Consider the following 11,145-nt stretch of genomic DNA (forward strand, 5'->3'; position numbering starts at 1 on the left):
AAATAAACAACTGTACGGTTTATAGCTTTATTGGAATAGTTAACAGAAATTATCTCTTAGCGTAACATTTATAAATTAAAAGAAGGGGGGGTGACTATGTACAATTATTTATCACTTTATCTAGCACTGACAATTTACTAAGTAATAATGGACAGTTTGCGCGTTTATTGGCCAATTCTGCAAACTATTTCACAATTTTGGCGCGTGCTGTACTCAACAATTTACCACCATACGTACACAAATATGGCAAAAGCCAGACAAAGGCGTCTGTAATTGGTTGTAATTAACGTATATTCGATAAAAGGTAACATTAATATAATGTTTCGAGCGAAACTACTAACAATAAAAAATAAATATTCAGATGCGTTGGTCATGGACAATTCTTGTGATAAGTGATTAGATTAGGCCGCCGGAGCCGGAACAGGGTACCTCCTGTTGCAGTAAAGCTTGGAGCAGTCCCTCATTTTGACCGAATCCATGACTTGCTGGAGATGGTGCGAGACCTGATTGGCGACGTCTGGATGCACCCTGCAGCAAAAAATGGGCAATTAAAGTGTGATTATAGTGTAAGAGATGGCATAACGTTTTGTGTGCTACCAACGGCTCCTTATTGTCTGTCTCGGAGTGAAAGTAACCACTTTCAGCTTGCGGCTAATCAGCATTCCAGTCCGGACTCATCTCCGACGGTTTAACCTCTTTACAGCAAATCCGCTATAATTATTTACACACTTTTCAGCTTATGTAAGTTTCATTGTCGACCCGGCATGGAAAAACCCGACAAAGGCTTACATAAGCGCATCTTTGTTGGTAATTTGATTAATGGGACGGGGCCTCCGGACACGCGAATTAATCGCTGGGTGTTGTTACATTTCCGCGCCTGGAGCCCCATGTTATATTTTTAAATTGTTCCACATATGATACAATGTTTGGGCGAACGTGAAATCACTAAATTATTCTCAAATTTTCCTCAAAGTTTGTTTACGATTTGGTTCAAAAAGAGATGAGTCGCTGGAAAATTACTAACGAATTACAGTGGAACTTACTTATAACGATCTTCTGGCTATAACGTACTATTTTTCAAGTATCGAAAATCTTTCCATAAGCTCAATGCATTCTTTTACCGAAACCACTTAACGAACTTCCGGGTAAAACGAGCCAAATTTGACTTAAAATTTGACTTCTGTTCATAATAAAAACTTTTCACCAAATTTTGAGAAATATGTCGAGGTAGATAATAACAAAGCAGCAAGAGAAGTGTTAACTGATGAATAGATAATTGAATTACTCACTGAAAAAAAGTCAAAATACATTAAATTGCTTTATACGAAGGTTTATTACTTACTTACTATTCTTTTAGATATATGCAGTACTTTTGCGTATTTTCAGTACTTTTATCAAATGTACATGACTAATAATAATTATTTGAGGAAATGAAACTCCGTGGTATCTTTGCCAAAAATGTTGAAGCAAAAAATTTTTATTTTTTTTATGGCAGGACTTGTTTTTCTGTGGCTGATTCTGCTAATTTTAACTCAGTGTAATAGATATTAAAGAACAACGCTCAGAGATGATTTGTTTAAATTTTCTGTTCGTGTCAAATTTATTCGCCGACCAAAACCCACTATATCTCAGAAACTATAAATATTCGAAAAAAGCAAGTTGAATTATTTTTTACTATATCCACTTTTAAGTTCTACGATCACCTCTTAACAATATTTGCACAATCATAGAAGTCATACAGTATACATACGAGTATTACTGTTTCGCAATGAATTCATATTTTTTTACAATAATAGATCAGTAGCGTGTATTTTATATCTATTGCCACCCAGGGCTACTTAATTTTGCCATCCCTGCCTGTGACATTTTTTTTTTTTCAAAAAATATATATTAGTCAATTCATAAAATAAGGAAAAATTAACAAATTCCAAGAAAAAGCAATTTTTATTGACAGAGAACATCTAATCTCTTTGTATACGTAATATAAATTACCCTTTAAAATTTTAAATGATACATTCCTCGTCTCTCTCTTTTTGACACCTCAAATAAACTGCATAAACTGTATAAACTCTCGAAAAATGTAAGGTAGGTTGGTGTTTTAATATACACTACTATACAATAGTTAAAGTAGTCTAACATGAAACAAATACTATCAATGTTCGTGTGCTAGAATCTAATAAAGACAGATCAGCAAAAATGTATCTGCTTTTAACTTCATTCTTTTGGTCAGTTGATTTTCTCTAAAATTCAGTAAATATTCTTAATTTTTTTATCAGTCTATTTAAATGAAATAGCAATCCAAATCTCTCTTAAAATACAAGAAAGTCCTGAAAACTATATTAAAAAACCTGAAAAGTTCTTTGTAATATCACCAATTGTTAAATGTTTCCTTTAATGAGAGATATACTGAAGAATCACTCTTTATTTATTAAAAAAGTTTTTGTTTTACAAACACGTAGCTATTTTTACACCTTTTTTACGTTGTCCACAACTTTTTTCAAAAAAAAATTTTCAATGTTATGTTTATGTACTAGTTAGACTTTTTCTATCATTACTCATCGTAAATTTTTAATAAACATAAATTGAAATTACAACTGCAAACTTTTAAAAACTCATTAACTAAACAATTAAAAACTTAAAAGATAAAAAAATATTAATCAATTATTTTAAAAAAATGCAACTCGAGTTACTAGGTAGGTATTTTTTTCAAAATCAAAATATAAATATTTTTGTCGCGCTTAAAATTCTGCCTCCTTGTAGCTCATATGTAAATCTGCCATTGCCATTATTTTTTCGGTTTATTTCATATGTAAAGTAAAATAACTGCTAAAAAGACCGCTTATACCAATACCAATTTTGGATATAACGATGTGATTTTGATGCATTTTTTGAATTCGTTATAACGGAACACCACTGTATTTATTTGAGAAGCTATCTGAGAAAACTATCTAAGATTTTTCAGGAGAGAACTGACTGAAAATCTGATATCGCGAAACAAGTTTTAGAAATTTTTTTCAGTGGTTTTGAAAATTGTACTTGACTTGTAATCTTTATTTTTCCCTAGTTTTGTATTTTTGGAGGTGTAATGTGTGCCTAAACATTATTAAAAAAATTGGGAAAAATTTCTTTGACTGTCTCTTTGGCCGCACCACGTGTTTCCTCCCGGGTGCTACAATTGTGCAGCCCGGGGGTCCATAACAGTGATTTGTTCTGATTATCGAAGATTACTTGGGTGTGGTGAGAACCACGAAAAGATGAAGGCTTTCTCCGTCCTACTTAACTAACCATGACTCGTCAATGAAACCAAACAAAAAACTACTTTCTACACTCACTCCGATTCAAATCTCAAGTGCATTGGAACAGTGAGCACGTTGCGTAACCAACCACAATACTTACGATGCCATCAAACTGTCCATTTTCTTCTCCATCAAGACCACCTCGTCGTCGTTCTGCCGCACCATCACCTCGCAAAACAGCCGCTTGGCACAGGACGTGTCCGACCAAAAATGCGGAGCGGCGAGATGATGCAACCCTTTGTCTTTCTCAACATTTGCAACCAACTGCTGCATGTAATACTCATCTTCGGCGTTTCGCCGGAACCTCTTATGCTCCTCGTGGCCGTCCTGCGGCGGCTCCTCCATAATAACCACAATATCGTTCGGGTTAACTTCACCGAACGCCCGCATGTCGTTGGGGTTTAGGAAGCGACCAACCGCAGCCGCGCCAAGCCCCAGGGCCGCCCCGCCCGCCACGAGCCCCAGCGCGGGCAAAATCACCGAACTGCCCATGGGGGCTATCAGCCCCACCTTCTCCTGGGCTTGCGGCTCCTTGGAAAAGCCCAAATTGTGCGATATTTTGTGGGTGGCTTCGACCAAAGGCTCGAACACTGGACGGGTCAGTTGCTGCATTCGGGCAAAACCGTTCTGGACGTTGTCTTTGATGCTTTCAGAGATGCGGATCCAGAACGGTTGCTCCGGCTTCGGCTTGTAGTAGTAGGTGTTGTAAGGATAATTGATGACGTCCTTCCGGTAGTAATTGACACTGTTGACCCCATCGTATTGTGATTGTCGGCCACTGTCAACTTCGTATTGGTTGTCCTTGTAAACCATTTCTTCTTCGTCCTCCGGGGTAGCTTTGGCGGGTTGGACGCCCAGTTCCGGGTGCGCGTATTGCAAAACCGGAGTTCTAACGCCCTCATTGAACGTGACTGGGCTCAACTTGGACGTAGGTGTGTAGAGCAAGGAGTTGGGATAGGACGGCTGGCCCGGATATTGCAACATCCTTCTCTGCATCTGTGTGTTGTCATCGTACGAGCGGTACTTCCGTCTTGCGAAATAATCGCGTTTGCTTTCCTTCGCGTTGATTTCCTTGATGTAATCGATCAACTTCGAGCTTGTGATTTTGGCGTTGTCGGCTTTCGTAAACGGGCCAATTCCCGACTGGCTGTTAAACCTGACATAATCTTCGTTTTGTTTGGGCTTTTCCGCCGGGAGATTGTCCTTAACAGTGAAGGGACCGAACGAATTGTGATTATCCTCGCTCTTGTAGTTGTCCTGTTTGGTGAAAGGACCAATGCTTCTGGAATCTTCTTTGTCTTTGACTTGACTGGCGTAGATTAGCTGACCGATGGGGACAGCCGGTGGTGGCTTGTAACCTTCCTCATATGGTACCAGTTCTCCATTGATGACTCGAGCGTTTCGCCAAGTTTGACGGTCGGTTTCGTCATCAGGAACTCGCACTCCGTGAATCACCGGAATGCCGTCTTGGTCCATCTGGACGATGGAACGCGCCCGCTTTGGCTCGTTGTTTTTGATGAAAATGTCTCCAGAGCGTATGGTAACGGGCTTAGGCACGTTAGGAATTCTGGAAACAAGGATAAATAACACAACCAATTACTGGGTGATGTTTATAAAAAGTAGAACATGCTTATACTTATAATTTTTTAAGTACATGTATGCTTACTTCGATATTCACAAAACTGTAAGTAAATACTTGTGAAGTAATGAGCAGATGCTTAAAAATCATACAATAATATGTTTCTACTTATGTCGATATTTATAAAACATACTTCGCTGCAAAATTAAGTGATATTAACTAAAATTCAATATTTTTTTTAAAAGTATGTTTAAATGTGGAAGTATTTCATTTGGCACTAACATAAAATAGGTTTGTTAAGAACCTATTCACTCATACTCAATATAATTTTTCCAAAATGAGCGTAGACCAGAAGAACTTGTAATTTCATTGAATTTTTTTAACAAAAATTAACTAAAAAAAGATACTAATAAAGTGTATGTTTACCTCTTAATATTACACATGCTATCTTCTGTGCAGACATTCTCTGAACTATAGTATCAATTTTTTTTTTGTTCTGTAGACCAAATTTCATGCAATCTGTAAAAGACTTCTTGTAAAGTCCTCCGAGAATTTTCGTAGACTCTAATTTTTATTTCTGAGTTGTCTCAGATGTGCTTAATCGGATTGAGATTCAAACTTTTAAGTGGCCACACTGTAACATTAGTTCCTGTTGCGGTAAGATTTCCTGTCACAATATTTGCAACATTTGGTCGAGCGCTACTAATAGTTATCATACAATAAAATGAATTACTTTTTGTTGGATTTTCTTGACGTGGAAAATTGTGGTAAAATGAATTGTGGACCACATAGAGCAGCAAATAATTTTTGAATGAACGTTATGGTTTTCTCTCTATATTTTAAGATAGTCATTAAACTTCTATTAACAACTGCAAGTTTCGTGCGGTCCTCAAAATGTATATACTCGTAGCTCACCATACCATAAAAGAGACGCCACTAAATTGGTTTACTTTTCAAATGGTTTATTGAAAAATAAAATGTTTACCTAGTCTTTTCCATGTCTCTAGACGACGATTATTGACATATAAACAGAATCTGGACTCGTCTCTAAAAATACGTGCCTCCAATTTTCAAACTGAATTTGAGCAAATTCTAGCTGAGCTCTTCTGTCAGCTACCGTTAAAACAGGGCCAGTGTCAGAGTGATATGGTTTTAGTTCAGCCTTACATCACCTTCCCTTTAGGGTATCTAAGTTAATTATGGTACCTGACTACTGACTACTGGATTGTTGCACATCCAATCTTTTACCAGCTTGTTCTTGAGAGAATCCTTCTTCAATAAGAGTCTCTATTACGCGACTTTCGTGTTAGATAAATGAGGATGTTCTCTACATTCTTTTATGATGTCCATTTTTTGCAACGATTTTGTGTTTTTTATTTGAAAGATTAAAAAAATAAAATTGACACCTGAATGATTTGTTTTAATTTTTTTTACAATTGTTTTACTCGTTAAAATTCACAAAGAAACAATAAAAAATAATAAAAATAATTTATTTATTCTAACAATAAATAAGTTCATAAAAATCTTTTATGCCAAGACGAAAATATTAAATTATCCCTTAATTTTGCGGCGAAGTGTAGATAAGTTACTAACAAAAATTAGCATGTACTAGTTTTACTCATTAAAATTCACAAAGAAACAATAATAAATAATAAAAATAATTTATTTTCTCTAACAATAAATAAGTTTATAAAAATCTTTTATGCCAAGATGAAAATATTAAATTATCCCTTAATTTTGCGGCGAAGTGTAGATAAGTTACTAACAAAAATTAGCATGTACTTTTAAAATTACTTATGTTACTGCAAAAAAAGTCAATTTACTAAAAACGCTATATTTGCTGTATTAAGAACTCCGAGAAACTTTAAAGGTAGGTGAGAAAATTCGGGCAATCATGATTTCATATAAATACAGCGGTTTTCCGCAGAAAGTGTGCAATGGTTAATGCGACATTTCCTGAGAAAGAAAAAAAATGACAGTGATCCGATGGGCTCACAAAAGTCGATTTATTATTTTAATTTTTTTTATTGAAATTGATAAACCAATTTTTTATGGCGTTAATAGCCTAACAGTTTTCAGTTTTCATAAGTTTGGAGACATTTTTTGAAACTGTAATGTCTAAATCAAAACTAGAAATACCGAATTTGCATTTTTAAAGCCTACATATAAGAAAAAACCCAGTAAATAGCTGGAGTTACAGATTCGTCTGCAGATACATTAAAAAAAAACACTATTTAGATTTATGGATTCTTTAAACAACTCTACACACAATTTTGTTAATTCCGGAGTATTCCGAACAATTTTAGGCTTATAAAAAGCGAATTCTTTATTTCCAAAATCTTCCAACCAGCACTAAACAAACTTTATTTTAAATTGGTCAATAACTCTTGAAAACTATCAGTACTAGCTAATAATGCTTAAACATGTACGAATTTTTTCGGAAATTATTCGTCGATTCCGGGGAATTTTGAGTGACTCCGGGCTTACAAAAAGCCAGTTTATAATATCAAAAATTTCGTCCGAAAACGCATACAACATCACAAAACGGTTTTCTTTTCTATTTCCAACTTGGCACACCAAAAACCTAGATAAAAACTCCGCAGGCTATTTTACATTTTGAAAGTCAAAATTATCGATTTTTGATAAATCTTGCAGTGACCAAGCAAGCAAATTAGTAGATACTAATTTTTATCACCTTCTATTTGTCTATCTACTGGCCAAGCTCGAAATAAAAGTTGTTATTTTTTGATCATTTGATAAAAAATTCGCACCTGTCGCTGTCCACAACGTTGGGCTTCTTCTCCTGGGTGGCGTTCCGGACCAAGGCAATAGTGTCCAAGCGTATGATGTTGGGCTGGTAGTAGAAGGAGGAGACCGGTATCCAATTGGCGTAAATAGCCCTGGAAAATTGGTTTTTCCTGTCATCTTGTTGCTCAGTTTTGCGGTCGCGTCGTTTGACTATAAGCTGGGCCACATTCCCATCTTTGGTCATGACGTTGAGCGTTTGCATGTCTTCGGGGTTCAAGCTCCTGGAGACTTTGATTTCGGTGCGGGTGATTGTCGGCGGCGGCTTTTCCGGTTCCGTTCGTATGGCGGAACACGTGGCCAAAAGTAGGAGCACCTATGACGTAACGAACAATTGGAGCTACAAGTCGTTTGGTGTTTAGATGGAAGAAAGTTTTCGGAGTCAATAACTCCGTCTCATCACCTACTTTCACCTGTACATCGGTTTTTTAATTGCGTTGCGAGTAACTATTTTAAAACAATCTTGAAGAGAAATTGCGCGGATGGCGTATTGTGTCAATAGTTTGAGGGTGAAGTAAGAATTCGGAAGGTGAATTGGGAAAACTAGGCCGTGACGGCAAGTCCATATTCATGGGTTTTTGCAAGCGCATACGTGTTAAATAATTCGGTGTTTGTCATGAATGGATGAAATTATCAACCATTAAGTGTAACCTAGATTGCATCTGGAGCAAAGAATCCACATCACATGTGGGAACATGTACCAAAACACGTGAAGAGCGAGCTAAAAATGCACAATGTGACTGAGCAACGTGAAGTGGCTCTAATCAATGTGCATAATTAAAGCGAGAGAAACGAATTGATGAATTTAATAATTTTGAATATGGGTAACCCAGACCGAGAATAGACGCTGACCTTAATTCGGCTGATTTAGCGTTTTACAAAGAAAAATAATAGCCTCTTGGAGCGCATCAAGCAGTGTAACATGAGCCTCTGGCTACCAATATATCTTGGCCGGCGTGAAAATTATTCACGTGTGATTAGCAGACTTTGGGCCTACAACTGGGCTAATAACTGGGTTAAGATCACAGAATTACGTCACGAAATCGGCAATTACTATCAATTCCGGTCTTAGATTTAATTGATATTTTGTGCTTGAAAATTAATAAAATGGAAAGTTATGCGTTGTGCGCGGCTTTTTATATAAATATATTGCGTATATGAATTAGAAGAGGAAACGCGTCTTGAAGAACGTGTGGCGTCAGACATTCAAGTCTTTCCTGTTCCAAGAACCGCTTCTTGAATAATGTAATAAATTACTTAAAAAGGAGGTATATGTGGACGCCGGCAGAATATCATATCGGGGTTTTCTTTTATTTCGAAACTTATGTAACTTTATAAAGTCAAAACAATACTCGCAGAGAAAATTTGAATCCAATTAAACAAGAAATGCATCCATAAAAGTCGGGAATTAGACCACCGGCTTGTAGAAATCACGGCCTCTCCTCATCTCATAAAAATAATTATTTATGGTTCCAGGTATTTAAAATCCTCTCTCTAACAAGATAATAAATGTTCAGTCTTTGATATTATGAGTAACATCGTAAACACTCAATTATGCCCAAGTATCAGTTTCAATAAATAACATCTTCAACATGCCTGAAATGGAGGCAGTAAATAGTAATGCGCATAATTAGCACCACAAAGGAACACCGAAATTAAGCAGTTCAGAGAAAGCTCGAGTGTTTGGAATAGCGCCCGGTTTTTTCCTATTTTTTAAATCAAATTCCGTGAAATTATGTAGGTTCTACAACAATTACTCGTAAGCTGAAGTACCTAATACATTAGAGTATTGTACAAAGGCTATAAATATGGTAATAAACTGCAAAGTTTTGTATAGACTTGCAGCATGTTTTAATTTTAGCTATCATTAGTACAAGATATCTAAAAATTAAATGTGTTTTTTTTTGTATTTGTAGTTCAATGTACTTCAGTTTTGCTTATTTTTAAACAAAAATTTCTGGCTCACGTAAAGAAATTTTATTTAATAATTGCCAGTAACCCCAAAATTTTGCTTGGTTATTTGGTTCGATTTTTCACTTCTTTAGAAAAATCCACGTACCATTAGTTGAATTATTTAGAAATCGCATCTTACCTATTTTTTTTATTCTTGATTTAATGTTGGAAAAAAAGAAAAATATTTTACTTTTGTTAGCAAAGTTAGCAAATTAAGCTAAATTCTAATGTATTTAAAAATGTCAGTTTAATCACTAGATAGAGTAAAATCTCTCAGCAACGGACAGTGATGGGTATTCTTAGTGTCCGTTGTGGAGAGGTATCCACTAATGGGAGGTGGAAATTTTCATATAGGTTTTTGTACGTTCCTACAAAAATGTCCGTTGTGAAGAGATGTCCGTTATTCGGAAATGTCTATTAAGGGGGGTTTCACTGTACTCGTAAAATTCAGTCAACGGGTAAATTAAATAATAAATCAAAAAAGTGCACTTACATTTTAGGCTCAACCAGGCAACCTCAAAAGTGTTAAAAACACTTAGCATGTAAATATTTAGAGACTTATTTTACAAAATTTTGTTACCTGCTACAAAAAATCAAAAGCAGCTTGTTTTGTTTGAATTGGCAGATTTTTTAACAAAACTTCTCTTAAAATTGAAAGAAATCATTGTGAAGTAAACTTGAAGTAGTGCCAATAATAAGAAATTGTGCTAATTATCTCTATTTATTTTTAACAAAGAGCGTTATAGTGTAAAAAATTCATAAATGTTCGGAAACAAGACGAAACTGAACTTTCTATTTCAACTCGTTTTGTAGCAAATGAGCTTGCTTCAGTTTATTTTACATGACTAATAAAGGAAGAAATCAGAAAAATCTGTAGAAAACGTTTAATTAAGTTTCACCACCCGTTCTATAAATCATTTCAAACACCATTTGCCAAAATGGAGCAATTAAACAACTTGGAAATAAATCAAATCAAGCAACAAATCATTTTTTTCTTTGACAACATTGCTTCTGACATTTATTATTGTAGTGTTTGGAATACAAGTGACTCAAGCGTGCAGAGGAAGGCCTTCCAAGTTATTTATTATCCCATTTAATGGTCGTGCTAGGAATTTTTCTACAAGGTTTGACCCAAAATCCGGAAAATTGCTACAAGCCGCGCAATTAGCATGACAATGGCAAGCACGTGCGCCAGTTTTCCCAAAACCAAGTTGAGTTTTCACCGCTTGTTTGGCACCGTTAGGCCGTGCCAACTTTGGCAGGACTTTCGTTTTCTGCGTGGGCGAATGCGTACCTTGAGCAGCCCCATGGTATAATCCGTATAAATCACCAACGACACAAGCACTGAAATCGCGTGTTCACGAGGGTTTCCAGCATTCAACTGCACCGGTTGTCGTCTGCACTCCCGTACAAATTACTCAATGAAACTTTGATATCAGCCACTTTCCACCTGCTGTCGATGGCCGACCCACATTTACCATCCGCACCTCTCCACAGTGCTTTCCTTTACTT

The 11,145-nt window shown here is 36.0% G+C and overlaps 1 protein-coding gene across 1 annotated transcript; it reads right to left on the reverse strand.

Annotated features, from left to right (window-relative positions):
- Positions 1–13: 13 nt before the first annotated feature.
- LOC103312691 (uncharacterized protein) lies at positions 14–11,145 on the reverse strand. The gene is made up of 4 exons (XM_008194025.3): positions 10,928–11,145; positions 7,647–7,996; positions 3,397–4,863; positions 14–528 (listed from the first exon to the last, which is right to left on the reverse strand). The coding sequence occupies exons 1-4, from the start codon at positions 10,940–10,942 to the stop codon at positions 402–404; spliced, it is 1,959 nt and encodes a 652-aa protein (XP_008192247.1). The 5' UTR covers positions 10,943–11,145; the 3' UTR covers positions 14–401.

This window comes from Tribolium castaneum, chromosome 9 (genome assembly GCF_031307605.1).
Source record: "Tribolium castaneum strain GA2 chromosome 9, icTriCast1.1, whole genome shotgun sequence".
In the NCBI taxonomy this organism is placed as follows: domain Eukaryota; kingdom Metazoa; phylum Arthropoda; class Insecta; order Coleoptera; family Tenebrionidae; genus Tribolium; species Tribolium castaneum.

Coding starts and splice junctions, on each gene's coding strand:
- LOC103312691 (XM_008194025.3), bottom strand. Junction 4,864..7,646: donor AACGTTGTGGACAGCGACAG/GTGCGAATTTTT, acceptor CCTTGTTTCCAG/AATTCCTAACGTGCCTAAGC. Junction 529..3,396: donor ATGGACAGTTTGATGGCATC/GTAAGTATTGTG, acceptor TTTTTGCTGCAG/GGTGCATCCAGACGTCGCCA.